The sequence below is a fragment of the Salvelinus fontinalis genome, chromosome 5 (genome assembly GCF_029448725.1).
Source record: "Salvelinus fontinalis isolate EN_2023a chromosome 5, ASM2944872v1, whole genome shotgun sequence".
Lineage (NCBI taxonomy): Eukaryota > Metazoa > Chordata > Actinopteri > Salmoniformes > Salmonidae > Salvelinus > Salvelinus fontinalis.
The window spans coordinates 61,825,087-61,851,529 of NC_074669.1; the positions used below are offsets into that span (position 1 = coordinate 61,825,087).

The 26,443-nt window shown below is 50.2% G+C and overlaps 1 protein-coding gene across 2 annotated transcripts; it reads right to left on the bottom strand.

The window, feature by feature from the left end:
• Positions 1-360: 360 nt before the first annotated feature.
• Positions 361-26,443, bottom strand: LOC129856001 (protocadherin-18-like). 2 transcript variants are annotated; one of them, XM_055924132.1, is made up of 4 exons: positions 23,379-26,443; positions 22,620-22,708; positions 21,874-22,043; positions 361-2,205 (listed from the first exon to the last, which is right to left on the bottom strand). In XM_055924132.1, the coding sequence occupies exons 1-4, from the start codon at positions 25,872-25,874 to the stop codon at positions 1,418-1,420; spliced, it is 3,543 nt and encodes a 1,180-aa protein (XP_055780107.1). In that variant the 5' UTR covers positions 25,875-26,443; the 3' UTR covers positions 361-1,417. The 2 variants fall into 2 exon arrangements, with proteins under 2 accessions (XP_055780107.1, XP_055780108.1); XM_055924133.1 differs by having other exon boundaries at positions 22,620-22,675; positions 23,379-26,442.

The following is a 26,443-nucleotide window of genomic DNA, read 5'->3' on the forward strand; positions in this document are numbered from 1 at the left end:
GAGAAGGGGGAGAGAGAGAGAGAGGTGAGACAGAGGGAGGGAGAGAGAGAGAAGGGGGAGAGAGAGAGAGAGAAGGGGGAGAGAGAGAGAGAGGCGAGATAAAGGGAGAGTGAGAGAAAGAGAGAAGGGAGAGAGAGAGATAGAGGGAGAGAGAGAGAGAGAGAGACAGAGACAGAGACAGACAGAGAGAGAGACAGAGAGAGACAGAGAGAGAGAGAGAGAGAGAGAGAGAGAGAGAGAGAGAGAGAGAGAGAGAGAGAGATAGATAGAGAAATACATATTTCTTTGACTAGATAATTAGCGGGTGTCAGTTGATGAAGAACATCACCTGACATTGTTATGTAATAGGGACTGCGACACTTCATTGATTTCAGCTTTATTACGTCCAATCCGTTGGTCACAATGAAAACTGATACACTGACAGGTACCGTACAGACACACAGGCTACATCCCAAATGGAACCCCGTTCTCTAGATAGTGCACTAGGCTGCTAGGGAATAGGATGCCATGTTGGACGTGGGACACACACTGCCGACCTTACACCACGGCGACTTGTGGTTGATACACACACTTTCAATAAACAATAATTAAATATTTATCATTTACAACAAAAATAAAAAATACAAAAAAACGACGGAGTAAAGAAAAACGACATGGATTGATAATATTTGACAGATGCAGTGGAAAATATCCAAAAATATGTTGTTTTTCATTAGTTTTTCTTCTGTACAAACATACATATAAATATAGATAGAAAGAGAGCGTATAAAAGTGTGTATTTTTAAAATACAAAGGGGTTTGTACATGCACAATGAATGTACACCACAGTTATTATCACATGACAAGGAGACATCAGAACATTTTGAGGGCGTCGTTTCACAGTAACGTGGGCTGTACATTATAAACACTGTCCATAGTAATATCTCTGAGAGTTCTTTCACATCGTTATAAACATGAAGGAGTTTAGCATATTGTCTCTGGGCGTTGGTTCAAGCCTTGTTGATCTGTGGCCCAACCACAACGTCCAAACAACATCCACACGTCTCACCAACGGTTGAATAACGTCTTAAGATCCCAAACCATCAGTGCTTTAGGATCAGTTCATTTTCCTGTTGACTGGTCCGTGGCCTCTCATTGGGCACAGAGAAGACCTATGGAACAGTCAGTAGCATGACTTCAGTTTGAAGGGTCACTATGTGTTTCTCCTAACTCTCTAGCTCTCTAGACCAAATATGGACAAAGACTCTTAAGATTTGTTAGTTTGTAGGGTGTCCAGAAGAGCATTTCTCCCCTATCCCTCCCTTCCCATCTCTCTGTCTCTCTCTCCTCCCCCTCCCTCCCTCCCTTCTCTCCATCTCTCTCTCCTCCGCCTCCCTCCCCTCTCTCTCTCTCTCTCTCTCTCTCTCTCCGTCTCTCTCTAGGTCTGCCTGACGTCCTGCAGTAGTTTATTAATCTCGGTGACCAACTCACTAGCGTCCATCATGTCATCGTGGCTGTCACTGCGCTGCTTCCCCCCCAGGAACCCCATCCCTAGCATACTCTCCAGCTCATCCTCCTCATAGTTTTCTGGGATCTCCTCCATGGCAGGCAGCCATCTTAGGTGTGGCGGCTGGTTGGAGGAGGAAGAGGAGGTGGACGAGGCGGCCATATTGGTGAGGTTGTTGGTGTTGTGACTTGATGGGCTTTGGCCGACAGCTCCGCCTCCGGGGTTGAGATAGTGGGTGTTAGCTGCCCACGCCGCCACGCCCGCCGGGTAGGAGGCGGGGCCTTTGGTGTTGTTGCCGCCCGGTAACAGCCCCTTGGCGTGGCCACCCTTTCCACTTCCTCTTTCCGTTGCCGCGGCAGCAAGGTTGTTTTCGCTGCACTCGGCGTACGAGTCCAGTGACGGCGGGAGAAGGCGCTGGAAGATTCCGTTCATCTCCGAAAGCAAGGAACTCCCTTCACTGACCCCTCCCTCCTCAGAAGTCCCGGACTCCTTCCCGAAGGTGGAGAAGCTCTTCCTGCGCTCCGAGGAGTCGATGGAAGCCTGGTCGTCATCGAGGAGGTGGGGGGGCTGGTTGGAGGACTCCTCCCCTGGGATAAACATGTTGCTGCGGTAGTCAGAGGAGGAGGAGGCCGGGGAGGACAGGGAGAGGGCCAGGGGAGGCATCCAGCACTGGTCAGAATGGCCCAACACACGACACTCCTCAGTGCATAGGCGCATAGCTAGGGAACGAGAAGGGACAGGGTTAGCGTTGTGTTTGGTACACAGGTTCCTAGCTAGGGAGAGAGAAGGGACAGGGTTAGCGTTGTGTTTGGTACACAGGTTCCTAGCTAGGGAGAGAGAAGGGACAGGGTTAGAGTTGTGTTTGGTACACAGGTGCCTAGCTAGGGAGAGAGAAGGGACAGGGTTAGCGTTGTGTTTGGTACACAGGTTCCTAGCTAGGGAGAGAGAAGGGACAGGGTTAGAGTTGTGTTTGGTACACAGGTTCCTAGCTAGGGAGAGAGAAGGGACAGGGTTAGCGTTGTGTTTGGTACACAGGTTCCTAGCTAGGGAGAGAGAAGGGACAGGGTTAATGTAGTGTTTGGTACACAGGTTCCTAGCTAGGGAGAGAGAAGGGACAGGGTTAGCGTTGTGTTTGGTACACAGGTTCCTAGCTAGGGAGAGAGAAGGGACAGGGTTAATGTAGTGTTTGGTACACAGGTTCCTAGCTAGGGAGAGAGAAGGGACAGGGTTAATGTAGTGTTTGGTACACAGGTTCCTAGCTAGGGAGAGAGAAGGGACAGGGTTAGCGTTGTGTTTGGTACACAGGTTCCTAGCTAGGGAGAGAGAAGGGACAGGGTTAGAGTTGTGTTTGGTACACAGGTTCCTAGCTAGGGAGAGAGAAGGGACAGGGTTAGCGTTGTGTTTGGTACACAGGTTCCTAGCTAGGGAGAGAGAAGGGACAGGGTTAATGTAGTGTTTGGTACACAGGTTCCTAGCTAGGGAGAGAGAAGGGACAGGGTTAGCGTTGTGTTTGGTACACAGGTTCCTAGCTAGGGAGAGAGAAGGGACAGGGTTAATGTAGTGTTTGGTACACAGGTTCCTAGCTAGGGAGAGAGAAGGGACAGGGTTAGCGTTGTGTTTGGTACACAGGTTACTAGCTAGGGAGAGAGAAGGGACAGGGTTAGCGTTGAGTCTGGTACACAGGTTCCTAGCTAGGGAGAGAGAAGGGACAGGGTTAGCGTTGAGTTTGGTACACAGGTTCCTAGCTAGGGAGAGAGAAGGGACAGGGTTAGAGTTGTGTTTGGTACACAGGTTCCTAGCTAGGGAGAGAGAAGGGACAGGGTTAGCGTTGAGTCTGGTACACAGGTTCCTAGCTAGGGAGAGAGAAGGGACAGGGTTAATGTAGTGTTTGGTACACAGGTTCCTAGCTAGGGAGAGAGAAGGGACAGGGTTAGCGTTGTGTTTGGTACACAGGTTCCTAGCTAGGGAGAGAGAAGGGACAGGGTTAGCGTTGTGTTTGGTACACAGGTTCCTAGCTAGGGAGAGAGAAGGGACAGGGTTAGCGTTGTGTTTGGTACACAGGTTCCTAGCTAGGGAGAGAGAAGAAAGGGAGACAGGAGAAAGACACAGAGATTGGTGACAAATAACATGTTTGGTTTGAAATTGATGAAACGGTGTCATGGCTCGGAAGAGGAGAGAGATGACATAGTGTCAAGGTGTATGATTGGCATTGATATGCAGTAGCCTACAGAACTGTTGTCTGTCGACACTACTGAGCACATACACCGCTAGCTGGAAAATACAGTCTCAATGTTTTATCTGGTTTGACATTGAGGACACAGTCCCATAGCTATGGGAGAGAGGAGACCAGCGGAATTGATAACAATGGATGGTTTTTTAACTGATGCCTGTCTAATCACTCTGTTGCCTGTCTAACCCTGTACCTCTCTGTCTAGTCCTGTACCTCTCTGTCAAGTCCTGTACCTCTCTGTCTAACCCTGTACCTCTCTGTCTAACCCTGTACCTCTCTGTCTAAACCTGTACCTCTCTGTCTAACCCTGCACCTCTTTGTCTAACCCTGTACCTTTCTGTCTAACCCTGTACCTCTCTGTCTAACCCTGTACCTCTCTGTCTAACCCTGTACCTCTCTGTCTAGTCCTGTACCTCTCTGTCTAACCCTGCACCTCTCTGTCTAGTCCTGGACCTCTCTGTCTAACCCTGTACCTCTCTGTCTAGTCCTGGACCTCTCTGTCTAACCCTGCACCTCTTTGTCTAACCCTGTACCTCTCTGTCTAGTCCTGTACCTCTCTGTCTAACCCTGTACCTCTCTGTCTAGTCCTGGACCTCTCTGTCTAACCCTGCACCTCTTTGTCTAACCCTGTACCTCTCTGTCTAGTCATGTACCTCTCTGTCTAACCCTGTACCTCTCTGTCTAGTCCTGTACCTCTCTGTCTAACCCTGTACCTCTCTGTCTAGTCCTGTACCTCTCTGTCTAACCCTGTACCTCTCTGTCTAGTCCTGTACCTCTCTGTCTAACCCTGTACCTCTCTGTCTAGTCCTGTACCTCTCTGTCTAACCCTGTACCTCTCTGTCTAGTCCTGTACCTCTCTGTCTAACCCTGTACCTCTCTGTCTAGTCCTGTACCTCTCTGTCTAACCCTGTACCTCTCTGTCTAGTCCTGGACCTCTCTGTCTAACCCTGCACCTCTTTGTCTAACCCTGTACCTCTCTGTCTAACCCTGTACCTCTCTGTCTAGTCCTGTACCTCTCTGTCTAACCCTGTACCTCTCTGTCTAGTCCTGTACCTCTCTGTCTAACCCTGTACCTCTCTGTCTAGTCCTGGACCTCTCTGTCTAACCCTGCACCTCTTTGTCTAACCCTGTACCTCTCTGTCTAGTCCTGTACCTCTCTGTCTAACCCTGTACCTCTCTGTCTAGTCCTGTACCTCTCTGTCTAACCCTGTACCTCTCTGTCTAGTCCTGGACCTCTCTGTCTAACCCTGCACCTCTTTGTCTAACCCTGTACCTTTCTGTCTAACCCTGTACCTCTCTGTCTAACCCTGTACCTCTCTGTCTAGTCCTGTACCTCTCTGTCTAACCCTGCACCTCTCTGTCTAGGCCTGTACCTCTCTGTCTAACCCTGTACATCTCTGTCTAACCCTAAACCTCTCTGTCTAGTCCGGTACCTCTCTGTCTAACCCTGTACCTCTCTGTCTAGTCCTGTACCTCTCTGTCTAGTCCTGTACCTCTCTGTCTAACCCTGTACGTCTCTGTCTAACCCTACACCTCTCTGTCTAGTCCTGTACCTCTCTGTCTAGTCCTGTACCTCTCTGACTAGTCCTGTACCTCTCTGTCTAGTCCTGTACCTCTCTGTCTAACCCTACACCTCTCTGTCTAGTCCTGTACCTCTCTGTCTAACCCTGTACATCTCTGTCTAACCCTACACCTCTCTGTCTAGTCCTGTACCTCTCTGTCTAAACCTGTACCTCTCTGTCTAGTCCTGTACCTCTCTGTCTAGTCCTGTACTTCTCTGTCTGACCCTGTACGTCTCTGTCTAACCCTACACCTCTCTGTCTAGTCCTGTACCTCTCTGTCTAGTCCTGTACCTCTCTGTCTAGTCCTGTACCTCTCTGTCTAGTCCTGTACCTCTCTGTCTAACCCTACACCTCTCTGTCTAGTCCTGTACCTCTCTGACTAGTCCTGTACCTCTCTGTCTAGTCCTGTACCTCTCTGTCTAACCCTGTACCTCTCTGTCTAGTCCTGTACCTCTCTGTCTAACCCTGCACCTCTCTGTCTAGTCCTGTACCTCTCTGTCTAACCCTGTACATCTCTGTCTAACCCTACACCTCTCTGTCTAGTCCTGTACCTCTCTGTCTAACCCTGTACCTCTCTGTCTAGTCCTGTACCTCTCTGACTAGTCCTGTACCTCTCTGTCTAACCCTGAACCTCTCTGTCTAGTCCTTTACCTCTCTGTCTAGTCCTGTACCTCTCTGTCTAGTCCTGTACCTCTCTGTCTAGTCCTGTACCTCTCTGTCTAGTCCTGTACCTCTCTGTCGAGTCCTGTACCTCTCTGTCTAGTCCTGTATCTCTCTGTCTAACCCTACATCTCTCTGTCTAGTCCTGTACCTCTCTGACTAGTCCTGTACCTCTCTGTCTAGTCCTGTACCTCTCTGTCTAACCCTGTACCTTTCTGTCTAGTCCTGTACCTCTCTGACTAGTCCTACACCTCTCTGTCTAGTCCTGTACCTCTCTGTCTAACCCTGTACCTCTCTGTCTAGTCCTGTACCTCTCTGTCTAGTCCTGTACCTCTCTGTCTAACCCTGTACCTCTCTGTCTAGTCCTGTACCTCTCTGTCTAACCCTGTACCTCTCTGTCTAGTCCTGTACCTCTCTGTCTAACCCTGTACCTCTCTGTCTAGTCCTGGACCTCTCTGTCTAACCCTGCACCTCTTTGTCTAACCCTGTACCTCTCTGTCTAGTCCTGTACCTCTCTGTCTAACCCTGTACCTCTCTGTCTAGTCCTGTACCTCTCTGTCTAACCCTGTACCTCTCTGTCTAGTCCTGGACCTCTCTGTCTAACCCTGCACCTCTTTGTCTAACCCTGTACCTTTCTGTCTAACCCTGTACCTCTCTGTCTAACCCTGTACCTCTCTGTCTAACCCTGTACCTCTCTGTCTAGTCCTGTACCTCTCTGTCTAACCCTGCACCTCTCTGTCTAGTCCTGTACCTCTCTGTCTAACCCTGTACATCTCTGTCTAACCCTACACCTCTCTGTCTAGTCCGGTACCTCTCTGTCTAACCCTGTACCTCTCTGTCTAGTCCTGTACCTCTCTGTCTAGTCCTGTACCTCTCTGTCTAACCCTGTACGTCTCTGTCTAACCCTACACCTCTCTGTCTAGTCCTGTACCTCTCTGTCTAGTCCTGTACCTCTCTGTCTAGTCCTGTACCTCTCTGTCTAACCTTACACCTCTCTGTCTAGTCCTGTACCTCTCTGACTAGTCCTGTACCTCTCTGTCTAACCCTGTACATCTCTGTCTAACCCTACACCTCTCTGTCTAGTCCTGTACCTCTCTGTCTAACCCTGCACCTCTCTGTCTAGTCCTGTACCTCTCTGTCTAACCCTGTACATCTCTGTCTGACCCTGCACCTCTCTGTCTAGTCCTGTATCTCTCTGTCTAACCCTGTACCTCTCTGTCTAGTCCTGTACCTCTCTGACTAGTCCTGTACCTCTCTGTCTAACCCTGTACCTCTCTGTCTAGTCCTTTACCTCTCTGTCTAGTCCTGTACCTCTCTGTCTAGTCCTGTACGTCTCTGTCTGACCCTACACCTCTCTGTCTAGTCCTGTACCTCTCTGTCTAGTCCTGTACCTCTCTGTCGAGTCCTGTACCTCTCTGTCTAGTCCTGTATCTCTCTGTCTAACCCTACATCTCTCTGTCTAGTCCTGTACCTCTCTGACTAGTCCTGTACCTCTCTGTCTAGTCCTGTACCTCTCTGTCTAACCCTGTACCTTTCTGTCTAGTCCTGTACCTCTCTGTCTAACCCTGCACCTCTCTGTCCAGTCCTGTACCTCTCTGTCTAACCCTGTACATCTCTGTCTAACCCTACACCTCTCTGTCTAGTCCTGTACCTCTCTGTCTAACCCTGTACCTCTCTGTCTAGTCCTGTACCTCTCTGTCTAGTCCTGTACCTCTCTGTCTAACCCTGTACGTCTCTGTCTAACCCTACACCTCTCTGTCTAGTCCTGTAACTCTCTGTCTAGTCCTGTACCTCTCTGTCTAGTCCTGTACCTCTCTGTCTAACCCTGTACGTCTCTGTCTAACCCTACACCTCTCTGTCTAGTCCTGTACCTCTCTGACTAGTCCTGTACCTCTCTGTCTAGTCCTGTACCTCTCTGTCTAACCCTGTACCTCTCTGTCTAGTCATGTACCTCTCTGTCTAACTCTGTACCTCTCTGTCTAGTCCTGTACCTCTCTGTCTAGTCATGTACCTCTCTGTCTAGTCCTGTACCTCTCTGTCTAACCCTGTACCTCTCTGTCTAGTCCTGTACCTCTCTGTCTAACGCTGCACCTCTCTGTCTAGTCCAGTACCTCTCTGTTTAACCCTGTACCTCTCTGTCTAGTCCTGTACCTCTCTGTCTAACTCTGTACCTCTCTGTCTAGTCCTGTACCTCTCTGTCTAACTCTGTACCTCTCTGTCTAGTCCTGTACCTCTCTGTCTAACCCTGTACATCTCTGTCTAACCCTGTACCTCTCTGTCTAGTCCTGTACCTCTCTGTCTAGTCCTGTACCGCTCTGTCTAGTCATGTACCTCTCTGTCTAGTCCTGTACCTCTCTGTCTAACCCTCTACCTCTCTGTCTAGTCCTGTACCTCTCTGTCTAACCCTGTACCTCTCTGTGTAGTCCTGTACCTCTCTGTCTAACCCTGCACCTCTCTGACTAGTCCTGTACCTCTCTGTCTAGTCCTGTACCTCTCTGTCTAGTCCGGTACCTCTCTGTCTAACCATGTACCTCTCTGTCTAACCCTGTTTCTCTCTGTCTAGTCCGGTACCTCTCTGTTTAACCCTACACCTCTCTGTCTAACCCTGTACCTCTCTATCTAGTCCTGTACCTCTCTGTCTAACCCTGTACCTCTCTGTCTAACCCTGTACCTCTCTGTCTAGTCCTGTATCTCTCTGTCTAGTCCTGTACCTCTCTGTCTAGTCCTGTACCTCTCTGTCTAGTCCTGTACCTATCTTTCTAGTCCTGTACCTCTCTGTCTAACCCTGTATGTCTCTGTCTAACCCTACACCTCTCTGTCTAGTCCTGTACCTCTCTGACTAGTCCTGTACCTCTCTGTCTAGTCCTGGACCTCTCTGTCTAACCCTGTACCTCTATGTCTAGTCCTGTACCTCTCTGTCTACCCTGTACCTCTCTGTCTAGTCCTGTACCTCTCTGTCTAACTCTGTACCTCTCTGACTAGTCCTGTACCTCTCTGTCTAGTCCTGTACCTCTCTGTCTAACCCTGTACCTCTCTGTCTAGTCCTGTACCTCTCTGTCTAAACCTGTACCTCTCTGTCTAGTCCTGCACCTCTCTGTCTAACTCTGTACCTCTCTGTCTAGTCCTGTACCTCTCTGTCTAGTCCTGTACCTCTCTGTCTAGTCCTGTACCTCTCTGTCTAACCCTGTACCTCTCTGTCTAGTCCTGTACCTCTCTGTCTAGTCCTGTACCTCTCTGTCTAACCCTGCACCTCTCTGTCTAGTCCTGTACCTCTCTGTCTAACCCTGTACCTCTCTGTCTAACTCTGTACCTCTCTGTCTAGTCCTGTACCGCTCTGTCTAACTCTGTACCTCTCTGTCTAGTCCTGTACCTCTCTGTCTAACCCTGTACCTCTCTGTCTAGTCCTGTACCTCTCTGTCTAACTCTGTACCTCTCTGACTAGTCCTGTACCTCTCTGTCTAGTCCTGTACCTCTCTGTCTAACCCTGTACCTCTCTGTCTAGCCCTGTACCTCTCTGTCTAACCCTGTACCTCTCTGTATAGTCCTGTACCTCTCTGTCTAACTCTGTACCTCTCTGTCTAGTCCTGTACCTCTCTGTCTAGTCCTGTACCTCTCTGTCTAGAGTCTGTACCTCTCTGTCTAACCCTGTACCTCTCTGTCTAGTCCTGTACCTCTCTGTCTAGTCCTGTACCTCTCTGTCTAACCCTGCACCTCTCTGTCTAGTCCTGTACCTCTCTGTTTAACCCTGTACCTCTCTGTCTAGTCCTGTACCTCTCTGTCTAACCCTGTACCTCTCTGTGTAGTCCTGTACCTCTCTGTCTAACCCTGCACCTCTCTGACTAGTCCTGTACCTCTCTGTCTAGTCCTGTACCTCTCTGTCTAGTCCGGTACCTCTCTGTCTAACCCTGTACCTCTCTGTCTAACCCTGTTTCTCTCTGTCTAGTCCGGTACCTCTCTGTCTAACCCTACACCTCTCTGTCTAACCCTGTACCTCTCTATCTAGTCCTGTACCTCTCTGTCTAACCCTGTACCTCTCTGTCTAACCCTGTACCTCTCTGTCTAGTCCTGTATCTCTCTGTCTAGTCCTGTACCTCTCTGTCTAGTCCTGTACCTCTCTGTCTAGTCCTGTACCTATCTTTCTAGTCCTGTACCTCTCTGTCTAACCCTGTATGTCTCTGTCTAACCCTACACCTCTCTGTCTAGTCCTGTACCTCTCTGACTAGTCCTGTACCTCTCTGTCTAGTCCTGGACCTCTCTGTCTAACCCTGTACCTCTATGTCTAGTCCTGTACCTCTCTGTCTAACCCTGTACCTCTCTGTCTAGTCCTGTACCTCTCTGTCTAACTCTGTACCTCTCTGACTAGTCCTGTACCTCTCTGTCTAGTCCTGTACCTCTCTGTCTAACCCTGTACCTCTCTGTCTAGTCCTGTACCTTTCTGTCTAAACCTGTACCTCTCTGTCTAGTCCTGCACCTCTCTGTCTAACTCTGTACCTCTCTGTCTAGTCCTGTACCTCTCTGTCTAGTCCTGTACCTCTCTGTCTAGTCCTGTACCTCTCTGTCTAACCCTGTACCTCTCTGTCTAGTCCTGTACCTCTCTGTCTAGTCCTGTACCTCTCTGTCTAACCCTGTACCTCTCTGTCTAGTCCTGTACCTCTCTGTCTAACTCTGTACCTCTCTGACTAGTCCTGTACCTCTCTGTCTAGTCCTGTACCTCTCTGTCTAACCCTGTACCTCTCTGTCTAGTCCTGTACCTCTCTGTCTAAACCTGTACCTCTCTGTCTAGTCCTGCACCTCTCTGTCTAACTCTGTACCTCTCTGTCTAGTCCTGTACCGCTCTGTCTAACTCTGTACCTCTCTGTCTAGTCCTGTACCTCTCTGTCTAACCCTGTACCTCTCTGTCTAGTCCTGTACCTCTCTGTCTAACTCTGTACCTCTCTGACTAGTCCTGTACCTCTCTGTCTAGTCCTGTACCTATCTGTCTAACCCTGTACCTCTTTGTCTAGCCCTGTACCTCTCTGTCTAACCCTGTACCTCTCTGTCTAGTCCTGTACCTCTCTGTCTAACTCTGTACCTCCCTGTCTAGTCCTGTACCTCTCTGTCTAGTCCTGTACCTCTCTGTCTAGAGTCTGTACCTCTCTGTCTAGTCCTGCACCTCTCTGTCTAGTCCTGTACCTCTCTGTTTAACCCTGTACCTCTCTGTCTAACTCTGTACCTCTCTGTCTAGTCCTGTACCGCTCTGTCTAACTCTCTACCTCTCTGTCTAGTCCTGTACCTCTCTGTCTATCTCTGTACCTCTCTGTCTAGTCCTGTACCTTTCTGTCTAACCCTGTACCTCTCTGTCTAACCCTGTACCTCTCTGTCTAACCCTGTACCTCTCTGTCTAGTCCTGTACCTCTCTGTCTAACCCTGCACCTCTCTGTCTAGTCCTGTACCTCTCTGTCTAACCCTGTACATCTCTGTCTAACCCTACACCTCTCTGTCTAGTCCGGTACCTCTCTGTCTAACCCTGTACCTCTCTGTCTAGTCCTGTACCTCTCTGTCTAGTCCTGTACCTCTCTGTCTAACCCTGTACGTCTCTGTCTAACCCTACACCTCTCTGTCTAGTCCTGTACCTCTCTGTCTAGTCCTGTACCTCTCTTTCTAGTCCTGTACCTCTCTGTCTAACCCTACACCTCTCTGTCTAGTCCTGTACCTCTCTGACTAGTCCTGTACCTCTCTGTCTAACCCTGTACATCTCTGTCTAACCCTACACCTCTCTGTCTAGTCCTGTACCTCTCTGTCTAACCCTGCACCTCTCTGTCTAGTCCTGTACCGCTCTGTCTAACCCTGTACATCTCTGTCTGACCCTGCACCTCTCTGTCTGGTCCTGTATCTCTCTGTCTAACCCTGTACCTCTCTGTCTAGTCCTGTACCTCTCTGACTAGTCCTGTACCTCTCTGTCTAACCCTGTACCTCTCTGTCTAGTCCTTTACCTCTCTGTCTAGTCCTGTACCTCTCTGTCTAGTCCTGTACTTCTCTGTCTGACCCTACACCTCTCTGTCTAGTCCTGTACCTCTCTGTCTAGTCCTGTACCTCTCTGTCGAGTCCTGTACCTCTCTGTCTAGTCCTGTATCTCTCTGTCTAACCCTACATCTCTCTGTCTAGTCCTGTACCTCTCTGACTAGTCCTGTACCTCTCTGTCTAGTCCTGTACCTCTCTGTCTAACCCTGTACCTTTCTGTCTAGTCCTGTACCTCTCTGTCTAACCCTGTACCTCTCTGTCCAGTCCTGTACCTCTCTGTCTAACCCTGTACATCTCTGTCTAACCCTACACCTCTCTGTCTAGTCCTGTACCTCTCTGTCTAACCCTGTACCTCTCTGTCTAGTCCTGTACCTCTCTGTCTAGTCCTGTACCTCTCTGTCTAACCCTGTACGTCTCTGTCTAACCCTACACCTCTCTGTCTAGTCCTGTACCTCTCTGTCTAGTCCTGTACCTCTCTGTCTAGTCCTGTACCTCTCTGTCTAACCCTGTACGTCTCTGTCTAACCCTACACCTCTCTGTCTAGTCCTGTACCTCTCTGACTAGTCCTGTACCTCTCTGTCTAGTCCTGTACCTCTCTGTCTAACCCTGTACCTCTCTGTCTAGTCCTGTACCTCTCTGTCTAACCCTGTACCTCTCTGTCTAGTCATGTACCTCTCTGTCTAACTCTGTACCTCTCTGTCTAGTCCTGTACCTCTCTGTCTAGTCATGTACCTCTCTGTCTAGTCCTGTACCTCTCTGTCTAACCCTGTACCTCTCTGTCTAGTCCTGTACCTCTCTGTCTAACGCTGCACCTCTCTGTCTAGTCCAGTACCTCTCTGTTTAACCCTGTACCTCTCTGTCTAGTCCTGTACCTCTCTGTCTAACTCTGTACCTCTCTGTCTAGTCCTGTACCTCTCTGTCTAACTCTGTACCTCTCTGTCTAGTCCTGTACCTCTCTGTCTAACCCTGTACATCTCTGTCTAACCCTGTACCTCTCTGTCTAGTCCTGTACCTCTCTGTCTAGTCCTGTACCGCTCTGTCTAGTCATGTACCTCTCAGTCTAGTCCTGTACCTCTCTGTCTAACCCTCTACCTCTCTGTCTAGTCCTGTACCTCTCTGTCTAACCCTGTACCTCTCTGTGTAGTCCTGTACCTCTCTGTCTAACCCTGCACCTCTCTGACTAGTCCTGTACCTCTCTGTCTAGTCCTGTACCTCTCTGTCTAGTCCGGTACCTCTCTGTCTAACCATGTACCTCTCTGTCTAACCCTGTTTCTCTCTGTCTAGTCCGGTACCTCTCTGTTTAACCCTACACCTCTCTGTCTAACCCTGTACCTCTCTATCTAGTCCTGTACCTCTCTGTCTAACCCTGTACCTCTCTGTCTAACCCTGTACCTCTCTGTCTAGTCCTGTATCTCTCTGTCTAGTCCTGTACCTCTCTGTCTAGTCCTGTACCTCTCTGTCTAGTCCTGTACCTATCTTTCTAGTCCTGTACCTCTCTGTCTAACCCTGTATGTCTCTGTCTAACCCTACACCTCTCTGTCTAGTCCTGTACCTCTCTGACTAGTCCTGTACCTCTCTGTCTAGTCCTGGACCTCTCTGTCTAACCCTGTACCTCTATGTCTAGTCCTGTACCTCTCTGTCTACCCTGTACCTCTCTGTCTAGTCCTGTACCTCTCTGTCTAACTCTGTACCTCTCTGACTAGTCCTGTACCTCTCTGTCTAGTCTTGTACCTCTCTGTCTAACCCTGTCCCTCTGCTGCCTGTCTAACCCTGTCCCTCTGTTGTCTGTCTAACCCTGTCCCTCTCTGTCTAACCCTGTACCTCTCTGTCTAACCCTGTACCTCTCTGTCTAACCATGTACCTCTCTGTCTAACCATGTACCTCTGTTGTCTGTCTAACCCTGTCCCTCTGTTGTCTGTCTAACCCTGTACCTCTCTGTCTAACCCTGTACCTCTCTGTCTAACCCTGTACCTCTCTGTCTAACCCTGTACCTCTCTGTCTAACCCTGTCCCTCTGTTGTCTGTCTAACCCTGTCCCTCTGTTGCCTGTCTAACCCTGTCCCTCTGTTGTCTGCCTAACCCTGTCCCTCTGTTGTCTCTCTAACCCTGTCCCTCTGTTGACTGTCTAACCCTGTACCTCTCTGTCTAACCCTGTCCCTCTGTTGTCTGTCTAACCCTGTCCCTCTGTTGTCTGTCTAACCCTGTCCCTCTGTTGTCTGTCTAACCCTGTCCCTCTGTTGTCTCTCTAACCCTGTCCCTCTGTTGACTGTCTAACCCTGTACCTCTCTGTCTAACCCTGTCCCTCTGTTGCCTGTCTAACCCTGTCCCTCTGTTGTCTGTCTAACCCTGTCCCTCTGTTGTCTGTCTAACCCTGTCCCTCTGTTGCCTGTCTAACCCTGTCCCTCTCTGTCTAACCCTGTACCTCTCTGTCTAACCCTGTACCTCTCTGTCTAACCCTGTACCTCTCTGTCTGTCTAACCCTGTCCCTCTGTTGTCTGTCTAACCCTGTCCCTCTCTGTCTAACCCTGTCCCTCTCTGTCTAACCCTGTACCTCTCTGTAACCCTCTCCCTCTGTTGTCTGTCTAACCCTGTCCCTCTGTTGTCTGTCTAACCCTGTCCCTCTGTTGCCTGTCTAACCCTGTCCCTCTTTTGTCTGTCTAACCCTGTCCCTCTGTTGTCTCTCTAACCCTGTCCCTCTGTTGACTGTCTAACCCTGTACCTCTCTGTCTAACCCTGTCCCTCTGTTGTCTGTCTAACCCTGTCCCTCTGTTGTCTGTCTAACCCTGTCCCTCTGTTGTCTGTCTAACCCTGTCCCTCTGTTGTCTCTCTAACCCTGTCCCTCTGTTGACTGTCTAACCCTGTACCTCTCTGTCTAACCCTGTCCCTCTGTTGCCTGTCTAACCCTGTCCCTCTGTTGTCTGTCTAACCCTGTACCTCTCTGTCTAACCCTGTACCTCTCTGTCTAACCCTGTACCTCTCTGTCTAACCCTGTACCTCTCTGTCTAACCCTGTCCCTCTGTTGTCTCTCTAACCCTGTCCCTCTGTTGACTGTCTAACCCTGTCCCTCTGTTGTCTCTCTAACCCTATCCCTCTGTTGACTGTCTAACCCTGTACCTCTCTGTCTAACCCTGTCCCTCTGTTGCCTGTCTAACCCTGTACCTCTGTTGTCTGTCTAACCCTGTACCTCTCTGTCTAACCATGTACCTCTCTGTCTAACCCTGTACCTCTCTGTCTAACCCTGTACCTCTCTGTCTAACCCTGTACCTCTCTGTCTAACCCTGTACCTCTCTGTCTAACCCTGTACCTCTCTGTCTAACCATGTACCTCTGTTGTCTGTCTAACCCTGTCCCTCTGTTGTCTGTCTAACCCTGTACCTCTCTGTCTAACCCTGTACCTCTCTGTCTAACCCTGTACCTCTCTGTCTAACCCTGTACCTCTCTGTCTAACCCTGTACCTCTCTGTCTAACCATGTACCTCTGTTGTCTGTCTAACCCTGTCCCTCTGCTGCCTGTCTAACCCTGTCCCTCTGTTGTCTGTCTAACCCTGTCCTTCTCTGTCTAACCCTGTACCTCTCTGTCTAACCCTGTACCTCTCTGTCTAACCATGTACCTCTCTGTCTAACCCTGTCCCTCTGTTGCCTGTCTAACCCTGTCCCTCTGTTGTCTGCCTAACCCTGTCCCTCTGTTGTCTCTCTAACCCTGTCCCTCTGTTGACTGTCTAACCCTGTACCTCTCTGTCTAACCCTGTCCCTCTGTTGTCTGTCTAACCCTGTCCCTCTGTTGTCTGTCTAACCCTGTCCCTCTGTTGTCTGTCTAACCCTGTCCCTCTGTTGTCTCTCTAACCCTGTCCCTCTGTTGACTGTCTAACCCTGTACCTCTCTGTCTAACCCTGTCCCTCTGTTGCCTGTCTAACCCTGTCCCTCTGTTGTCTGTCTAACCCTGTCCCTCTGTTGTCTGTCTAACCCTGTCCCTCTGTTGCCTGTCTAACCCTGTCCCTCTCTGTCTAACCCTGTACCTCTCTGTCTAACCCTGTACCTCTCTGTCTAACCCTGTCCCTCTGTTGTCTCTCTAACCCTGTCCCTCTGTTGACTGTCTAACCCTGTCCCTCTGTTGTCTCTCTAACCCTGTCCCTCTGTTGACTGTCTAACCCTGTACCTCTCTGTCTAACCCTGTCCCTCTGTTGCCTGACTAACCCTGTACCTCTGTTGTCTGTCTAACCCTGTACCTCTCTGTCTAACCATGTACCTCTCTGTCTAACCCTGTACCTCTCTGTCTAACCCTGTACCTCTCTGTCTAACCCTGTACCTCTCTGTCTAACCCTGTACCTCTCTGTCTAACCATGTACCTCTGTTGTCTGTCTAACCCTATCCCTCTGTTGTCTGTCTAACCCTGTACCTCTCTGTCTAACCCTGTACCTCTCTGTCTAACCCTGTACCTCTCTGTCTAACCCTGTACCTCTCTGTCTAACCCTGTACCTCTCTGTCTAATCATGTACCTCTGTTGTCTGTCTAACCCTGTCCCTCTGCTGCCTGTCTAACCCTGTCCCTCTGTTGTCTGTCTAACCCTGTCCCTCTCTGTCTAACCCTGTACCTCTCTGTCTAACCCTGTACCTCTCTGTCTAACCCTGTACCTCTCTGTCTAACCCTGTACCTCTCTGTCTAACCCTGTACCTCTCTGTCTAACCCTGTACCTCTCTGTCTAACCCTGTCCCTCTGTTGTCTGTCTAACCCTGTACCTCTCTGTCTAACCCTGTACCTCTCTGTCTAACCATGTACCTCTGTTGCCTGTCTAATCCTGTCCCTCTGCTGCCTGTCTAACCCTGTCCCTCTGTTGTCTGTCTAACCCTGTCCCTCTGTTGTCTGTCTAACCCTGTCCCTCTGTTGTCTGTCTAACCCTGTCCCTCTGTTGCCTGTCTAATCCTGTCCCTCTGTTTCCTGTCTAACCCTGTCCCTCTGTTGTCTGTCTAACCCTGTCCCTCTGTTGTCTGTCTAACCCTGTCCATCTGTTGCCTGTCTAACCCTGTCCTTCTGTTGCCTGTCTAATCCTGTCCCTCTGTTGTCTGTGTAACCCAGTCCCTCTGTTGTCTGTCTAACCCTGTCCCTCTGTTGTCTGTCTAACCCTGTCCCTCTGTTGTCTGTCTAACCCTGTCCCTCTGTTGTCTGTCTAACCCTGTACCTCTCTGTCTAACCCTGTACCTCTCTGTCTAACCATGTACCTCTGTTGTCTGTCTAACCCTGTCCCTCTGTTGTCTGTCTAACCCTGTACCTCTCTGTCTAACCCTGTACCTCTCTGTCTAACCCTGTACCTCTCTGTCTAACCCTGTACCTCTCTGTCTAACCCTGTACCTCTCTGTCTAACCATGTACCTCTGTTGTCTGTCTAACCCTGTCCCTCTGCTGCCTGTCTAACCCTGTCCCTCTGTTGTCTGTCTAACCCTGTCCCTCTCTGTCTAACCCTGTACCTCTCTGTCTAACCCTGTACCTCTCTGTCTAACCATGTACCTCTCTGTCTAACCCTGTCCCTCTGTTGTCTCTCTAACCCTGTCCCTCTGTTGACTGTCTAACCCTGTCCCTCTGTTGTCTCTCTAACCCTGTCCCTCTGTTGACTGTCTAACCCTGTACCTCTCTGTCTAACCCTGTCCCTCTGTTGCCTGACTAACCCTGTACCTCTGTTGTCTGTCTAACCCTGTACCTCTCTGTCTAACCATGTACCTCTCTGTCTAACCCTGTACCTCTCTGTCTAACCCTGTACCTCTCTGTCTAACCCTGTACCTCTCTGTCTAACCCTGTACCTCTCTGTCTAACCATGTACCTCTGTTGTCTGTCTAACCCTATCCCTCTGTTGTCTGTCTAACCCTGTACCTCTCTGTCTAACCCTGTACCTCTCTGTCTAACCCTGTACCTCTCTGTCTAACCCTGTACCTCTCTGTCTAACCCTGTACCTCTCTGTCTAATCATGTACCTCTGTTGTCTGTCTAACCCTGTCCCTCTGCTGCCTGTCTAACCCTGTCCCTCTGTTGTCTGTCTAACCCTGTCCCTCTCTGTCTAACCCTGTACCTCTCTGTCTAACCCTGTACCTCTCTGTCTAACCCTGTACCTCTCTGTCTAACCCTGTCCCTCTGTTGTCTGTCTAACCCTGTACCTCTCTGTCTAACCCTGTACCTCTCTGTCTAACCATGTACCTCTGTTGCCTGTCTAATCCTGTCCCTCTGCTGCCTGTCTAACCCTGTCCCTCTGTTGTCTGTCTAACCCTGTCCCTCTGTTGTCTGTCTAACCCTGTCCCTCTGTTGTCTGTCTAACCCTGTCCCTCTGTTGCCTGTCTAATCCTGTCCCTCTGTTTCCTGTCTAACCCTGTACCTCTGTTGTCTGTCTAACCCTGTCCCTCTGTTGTCTGTCTAACCCTGTCCATCTGTTGCCTGTCTAACCCTGTCCTTCTGTTGCCTGTCTAATCCTGTCCCTCTGTTGTCTGTGTAACCCAGTCCCTCTGTTGTCTGTGTAACCCTGTCCCTCTGTTGTCTGTCTAACCCTGTCCCTCTGTTGTCTGTCTAACCCTGTCCCTCTGTTGTCTGTCTAACCCTGTCCCTCTCTGTCTAACCCTGTACCTCTGATGTCTGTCTAATCATGTCCCTCTGTTGTCTGTCTAACCCTGTCCATCTGTTGTCTGTCTAACCCTGTACCTCTGTTGTCTGTCTAACCATGTCCCTCTGTTGTCTGTCTAACCCTGTCCCTCTGTTGTCTCTCTAACCCTGTCCCTCTGTTGTCTGTCTAACCCTGTCCTTCTGTTGTCTGTCTAACCCTGTCCCTCTGTTGTCTGTCTAACACTTTCCCTCATGTCACTCTCTGTAAACTCTAGATATCTGAACCAATCATTTTTGTGAGAAAGATAGATGTTGTTTTGGTATCGAAAAGGTCAACCGATTTTTACTGGGAAAGTAAACAAATTAAATCACTCCATTCAATCAGGCTCGACAACAGTTAATCCCCCCTCTTTCAATCCCTCCCTCCCTAGCTCCATCCATCTCCTCTCCCTCTCTCACTCACTCCATGTCCCCTCCCTCCCTCCCTATCTCCATCCTTCTGTCCTCCCTCCATCTCCTCCCTCCCTCCCTAGCTCCATCCTTCTCTGCTCCTTCCCTCCCTCACTCCCTCCATGTCCCCTCCCTCCCTCCTTCCCTAGCTCCATCCTTCTCCCCTCCCTCCCTCCCTCCGTCCCTCCCTCCCTCCCTCCCTCCATCTAGCCTTCTTCCTCACCTCTGCCATCTCTCCTTCTTCCCTCCCTCCTCCATCTCTCCTTCTTCCCTCCCTTCTCCATCTCTCCTTCTTCCCTTCCCTCCTTCATCTCTCCTTCTTCCCTCCCTCCTCCATCTCTCCTTCTTCCCTCCCTCCTCCATCTCTCCTTCTTCCCTCCCTCCTCCATCTCTCCTTCTTCCCTCCCTCCTTCATCTCTCCTTCTTCCCTCCCTCCTCCATCTCTCCTTCTTCCCTCCCTCCTCCATCTCTCCTTCTTCCCTCCCTCCTCCATCTCTCCTTCTTCCCTCCCTCCTCCATCTCTCCTTCTTCCCTCCCTCCTCCGTCTCTCCTTCTTCCCTCCCTCCTCCATCTCTCCTTCTTCCCTCCCTCCTCCATCTCTCCTTCTTCCCTCCCTTCTCCATCTCTCCTTCTTCCCTTCCCTCCTTCATCTCTCCTTCTTCCCTCCCTCCTCCATCTCTCCTTCTTCCCTCCCTCCTCCATCTCTCCTTCTTCCCTCCCTCCTCCGTCTCTCCTTCTTCCCTCCCTCCTCCATCTCTCCTTCTTCCCTCCCTCCTCCATCTCTCCTTCTTCCCTCCCTTCTCCATCTCTCCTTCTTCCCTTCCCTCCTTCATCTCTCCTTCTTCCCTCCCTCCTCCATCTCTCCTTCTTCCCTCCCTCCTCCATCTCTCCTTCTTCCCTCCCTCCTTCATCTCTCCTTCTTCCCTCCCTCCTCCATCTCTCCTTCTTCCCTCCCTCATCCATCTCTCCTTCTTCCCTCCCTCCTCCATCTCTCCTTCTTCCCTCCCTCCTCCATCTCTCCTTCTTCCCTCCCTCCTCCATCTCTCCTTCTTCCCTCTGTCCTCCTTCTCTCCTTCTTCCCTCCCTCCTCCATCTCTCCTTCTTCCCTCCGTCCTCCTTCTCTCCTTCTTCCCTCCCTCCTCCATCTCTCCTTCTTCCCTCCCTCCTCCATCTCTCCTTCTTCCCTCCCTCCTCCATCTCTCCTTCTTCCCTCCCTCCTCCTTCTCTCCTTCTTCCCTCCCTCCTTCATCTCTCCTTCTTCCCTCCCTCCTCCATCTCTCCTTCTTCCCTCCCTCCTTCATCTCTCCGGAAAGAGAAGAATAACAGACTGACGAGAAGAGACAGAAGAGACAGAAGAGAGAGCAGAGAGAGAAGAGGAGAGACTGTGGCTCTCAGGGGGGAGAACAACATAATTTTAAAAGCAATTACTGTGAATTCTCCTCAGCACAGACATGAAAGGGCCGGGCTGTCACTCAAACAGCCGACACAGACACACGCGTATACACCACACACAATACACCACACACACGCACGCACGCACGCACGCACGCACGCACGCACGCACACACACACACACACACACACACACACACACACACACACACACACACACACACACACACACACACACACACACCTGACACAGTGACAGACAGAGAGAGTCACAGTCTAAATCGGGGAGGCGTTTGCCGACTCTATCTGAGTTCCAGATATCAGGAGGCTGGTAATGGAGGACTCTATCTGAGCGCCAGATATCAGGAGGCTGGTAATGGAGGACTCTATCTGAGTTCCAGATATCAGGAGGCTGGTAATGGAGGACTCTATCTGAGTTCCAGATATCAGGAGGCTGGTAATGGAGGACTCTATCTGAGTTCCAGATATCAGGAGGCTGGTAATGGAGGACTCTATCTGAGTTCCAGATATCAGGAGGCTGGTAATGGAGGACTCTATCTGAGCGCCAGATATCAGGAGGCTGGTAATGGAGGACTCTATCTGAGCGCCAGATATCAGGAGGCTGGTAATGGAGGACTCTATCTGAGCGCCAGATATCAGGAGGCTGGTAATGGAGGAAAATGTCTGCCTGATAAAACCCCTGGAAATTAAAGGGGGAAGAATAGAGCTGAAGCACAAGTGTGCTACTGAGTGAATGGGCTGTTATATAATAGTGTGTGTGTCCCAAATCGCACCCTATTCCCTATATAGTGAACCATTTGTGAGTACCCTACATAGGGAAAGTAGTCCACTAGTAAGAAAATAGGGTGCCATTTGTGAGTCCGCCATACAATGTGGTGTTACAAGTCAGCGTTTGACTATTCAGGCGAGACGTGTGTTGTTGAAGCCGGGGAAGATGGGAAAACGTGGTGAGCAGCTGTCCATGGTGCTGAGCTGAATAGAGGATTTATTAAAGTGGTGGGGAGAACCTGGTGTGAGCAGACTAGTGTGCTGTGTATGACGGTGGGTATGACTGTGTCGTGTTCTATATCTAGTGAAAACGGGACTGTCTTACTATAGCGGGTGATGTCATCTGGCTTGGTTTTTCTATTCTGTGACATCACTGCCCTGCACCCAAAGACTTTTACACAATGAGTATAAAGCTCGTTTTTTGGACACAGAACCCAAGTCCTTTGTTTGTGTCTGTAAACTGGCCCATGGAAATGACGGCAATTGTAAGATGGCTGTCTCATGTCTCTATGTAACTGACCTGGGTGTAGTCTGGGGTGTATGTCCAGGTGGTAGAGCTCAGAGAAGCACTATAGTCTATCCTGCCTCTACCAAGATGGCTGTCTCATGTCTCTATGTAACTGACCTGGGTGTAGTCTGTGGTGTATGTCCAGGTGGTAGAGCTCAGAGAAGCACTATAGTCTATCCTGCCTCTACCAAGATGGCTGTCTCATGTCTCTATGTAACTGACCTGGGTGTAGTCTGTGGAGCATGTCCAGGTGGTAGAGCTCAGAGAAGCCATCCCCCAGCAGACGGTCGATGGGGGACTCTCGTCCCATGTCATAGTCGCTGTCCCCCGCATCGCTGTCCCCACGACCACTGTCCTTCAAGCTGAACTTGTCCATGTCCTGCAATGCATACCTAGAGAGAGAGAGAGAGACAGAGACAAAGGCAGAGAGAGAGAGAGAGACAGAGAGAGAGAGAGACAGATATATATATATATATATATATATATATAGAGAGAGAGAGAGAGAGAGACAGAGAGAGAGACAGAGAGAGGGAGAGCGAGAGAGGTAGAGAGAGGGAGAGAGGGAGAGAGAGAGAGAGAGAGAGAGAGAGAGAGGTGAAAATACAATTTAGTTAATTAACATGAATTGAATTGCTGTTTCTTTGTGGTAAAAGCTGTTGTAGCCATTCTATAATGCTCACCATAGATAGGTAGACAGAAGTACAAAACAAACAGCTCACAATACTACAGTTGAAACATAGACACGTGATCCACATACTTTTGGATTGAATGATATTGATATGATTCAAACTCAAAACATGATAAACAAAAGAGCCATCTTAGAAAAAGGGCCAAACAAATATAGATCCATAGTGTCATTATATATGTTTTTATTGATGCTACTAATGAAACGCACGGTGGACACAAGGGAGTTTAACAACTCAAAAGAGCAAAACGTTTAAATATTTTGGGGGGAATGGTTTGTTTACCTGTAGCTTCTGGAGTATTTGTTGCCACGGAAACAGGGTCTAGGCTGGTACTGGCCCTGATGGAGCATGGACAGAAGCTGTGAGACTTGCTATATCCAAAATAAACAAATAAAAATAACAGAAAAAAGGGAGGATGAATAACAGAATGGATGGAAACAGACGACAGGGAAAAAAGCCGACAACAATGAGGAACAAAACAAGATGGATGACACACAGTGATTCTGATGGTGGTGACACACTGAGGAGGGTGAGGAGACAAATATGATGATTCCAAAATGGATGACAGAAAGTGGATGAGAGTGGGGTGTGGGTGGGTGACGGTGCTAAATCAATACGGAGTGAATAACGGTCATATAATGGCTTGAGGGTAAAGACACAAAGACAAACCGGCTCCATGATTATATCTGGATTCATTTCTACTAGTTTTAAATGGACAGTCATTTCACTATTGATTTCCTGACAGTCAGGAACTGTTTACCAAGAGAAGAGGACTTATGACGGATTATTCTATAATGGTGGAGTGGAGGTGTGTGTGTGTGTTTATGAAGTGGCAGTGTGTGTGTGTGTGTGTGTGTGTGTGTGTATGTGTGTGTGTGTGTGTGTGTGTGTGTGTGTGTGTGTGTGTGTGTGTGTGTGTGTGTGTGTGTGTGTGTGTGTGTGTGTGTGTGTGTGTGTGTGTGTGTGTGTGTGTGTGTGTGTGTGTGTGTGTGAGAGAGAGAGAGAGAGAGAGAGAGAACTGTGTGTTCTGTAGTATCTCACCTCGACGGGTGGCGTAGCGTGGGCCAACTCCAGGGCAAAGCTCTCCGGGATATGATTGGACGATATCGTCACCAGGCTATTCAGCGACTGGTGGCTGTGGTGGCTCTGCCGGCTTCCCATTGGCGCCCGGTCCATGGGGGGCGTGGCCGAGGGTGAGCGGTGGTGCGCTCTGATTGGTAGAGTCCCATTCACCGTGGGAACAAGTGTGATGTCTCCCTTGTGGATCTGCCGTGAGGGTTTCTTAGGGTGGGTCAGGTGGTTGCTCTCTGCCAGCCTGCAGTTGTACGAGTTCCTGATATCTTTCTTCTCTCGGTTGCAGCGGGCAGCGAACATCACCATGATGACTAGGAGCAGAGTGCAGATGGCCCCCAGGGACACGATGATGATGAGGGAGGCGTCGAGCGGCGTCTCCCCCTGGTCCAGCACCTGCACGTGGCCCTCCATGTTCTCATAGAGGCTGATCTTTAGGACGGCCTTGGTGGTCTGGGGCGAGGACCCGTGGTCACTGACCAGGACGGTGAGCTCCGCAAACTCGTGGGGAAACGTGTCGAGGCTAACGTTGGCGCTGATCTCGCACGTTCTAGGATCCATGGAAAAGAAGCCTTCCTCGTTGCCGGCAGTGATTGAACATGCGAGTTCTGCGTTGACGCCGGTGTCTCGGTCGGTCGCCCTGACGACCGTAACCAGGCTACCGGCCTCGGTGTACTTGGAGATGGGGACGTCGGCCGTGAGGTTCCAGAGCTGCGGAACCACGATGACCGGCGGGTTGTCGTTTTCGTCCAGGATTGTCAGGACGACGGTGGCGTTGCTCAGCAACGAGGGTTCCCCGGCGTCCTTGGCCTGGACTACGAAGGATATCCGGCTGACGTCCTCGCGGTCGAACGTGCGGAGGGCGTAAACAGCGCCGTTGGACGGGTCGATGGTGACAAAGGTGGAGATAGAGCTCCCGTGAACGGTGTTCTCCACCAGGAAGTAGCTCACCTGGCTGTTGGCGTCCAGGTCGGGGTCGGTTGCCAATAGCGACGTCAGGTAGGCACCAGGGGCGTTGTTCTCTGACCTGAAGACCTCGTAGCGCCCCTTCTGGAAGCGCGGAGCGTTGTCGTTTTCATCCAGCACGTGCACGGTGAAGTGCTTGATGGTCGAGAGGCTGGGCGTGCCGCGGTCCTCGGCGATGACCGTCAAGCTGAACTCTGACCTCTTCTCCCGATCCAGCGAGACGTTAGTGAGGATCATGTAGTTGTTCTCGTAGGTCTTCTGTAGTTTAAAACTCCCCTGGCCATGGAGTTTACACACAACCTCTCCATTGAGAGCGGAATCTAGGTCCTCCACTCTTACTAAGGCCACGAAGGAATCCAATGGAGCGGCCTCGGAGATATAGGCCGAGTCCTCTTTGCCTCTGTCCCCTTGGGACATGAGATTGATGCTGATGTCTGGTTTGTTGTCGTTTATGTCCACTACCTTGATGAGGATGGTGCAGTGTGCTGGCATAGAGTTGGGGCCCATATCCTGGGCTTGGACAACGATGTCATATGATGTTGCGCTTTCAAAGTCCACGCGCTTCATGAGCGTCAGGTGGCCGTTATCCGAGTTGATCTTGAACGTTTCCACGATTTTCGGGGACACGTGACTGCTAAAGGAGTAGATGATTTTGGCGTTGGAACCTTCGTCTGCATCAGTCGCATTCAGATCAATAAGAAGAGATCCAACAGGTGAATTCTCCAATAGATGAATCACATATGAAGACTGTTCGAAAATAGGACTGTTGTCGTTTGAATCTGCCACGCTAATTCTGAGGAGAGTAGAACCAGTTTTAGGGGGAACGCCCTTATCGGAGGCCGTCAGCTGAAGTTCATAACCCGGCTGCATCTCCCTGTCGAGCTCCCTAAGCACCACCAACTCCGAGTACTTAGCCCCGTCCGTTCTGCTCTGAATGTCAATCTTGAAGTAGTTGTTGGGCTCGAGGGAGTAAGTATCGAGGCAGTTCTCCCCGACGTCGGGGTCACTCGCGCTGTCCAGGGGAATGCGCGCCCCCACTGCCGCGCTCTCGGAGATCTCGATGGGGATTACGGCGCGGGTGAACTGGGGCGCGTTATCATTAATGTCCAACACTTCCACCTCAACGTGGAAGAGCTGCAGGTGTTCTGTCGGAAGAGTCAGAACGTCGAATTCAATGGAACAGTTGAGGTTCTTCTCGCAGAGCTTCTCTCGGTCTATTTTGGAACGGATGCTGATCTCTCCGTCCTGCTCGCGCACGGATAGCAAAGACGTGCTTCCTCTCTGCATGGCTCGGAAGCGCAAAGACACAGAACTTGGAAGTTTGACCAAAACATCAGCCACGTCATCTTTAAGCCGTGCAATAACAGTCCCCACCTTCTGTTCCTCGTAAACTTGATATTTTATTGTTTTACCGTTGACGTTTTGCGTGGTCAGTGCCATAACAGCGAGAAGTATCCATTTTCGGATATAAAATACACGGATTATTTTACCAGGTTCCATCTTTGAAGTAATCCCTTTGGGTGATTCTGAAAGTAATTCCAAAATAGCTCCTTTACGCAGCCAGTCCTGATTCCGTTATTGTCGCCTAATGAACTTAACGAATCCCTCGCGTCCCGACGACAGTCATTAGACTAATTGCAGCGCATTCTCCAAAGGCTAGATATCCCCATTTAAACACGTCTGAGCATTAAAAAAGGCAGGTTGCGTTCCGCAGTCATTTCTACTGGAAAACACAACATTCAAACTGAGAGTGAGTTATCTAAGATCCCTTCCACGCATACAAATCTGTTGCGCGAGTCTCAGAGTAGACTCCTATAGAGTACCGCTTACATCTGTGCTTCTCTCTGTGTGCGGTGCCGTGCTCTCTCTCTCTCTCCGTCTGATGGCTCCCCCAAAATAGCCCGCCTCAATCTAACCAGCCCTACAACGGAACAGCGGCCCCTTTCTCTTCTCCCCAGCAAGACAAAATGCTTCCTAAATAAAATGCTAACCCGGTGACCACACAAAACAGAGGCGAGGCGAGAGGGGGGAGAAAGAGGGAGGGGAGGAAAGATCGAGTCGGGGCAAAC

Bases quoted from the DNA above. Each gene is read 5' to 3' on its own strand.
- LOC129856001 (XM_055924132.1), bottom strand. From the start codon at position 25,874: ATGGAACCTGGTAAAATAATCCGTGTATTTTATATCCGAAAATGGATA. The intron at 22,709-23,378 runs GTGAGATACTAC...TTTTGGATATAG, and splicing joins ACGCTACGCCACCCGTCGAG to CAAGTCTCACAGCTTCTGTC. The intron at 22,044-22,619 runs GTAAACAAACCA...CTCTCTCTCTAG, and splicing joins AAATACTCCAGAAGCTACAG to GTATGCATTGCAGGACATGG.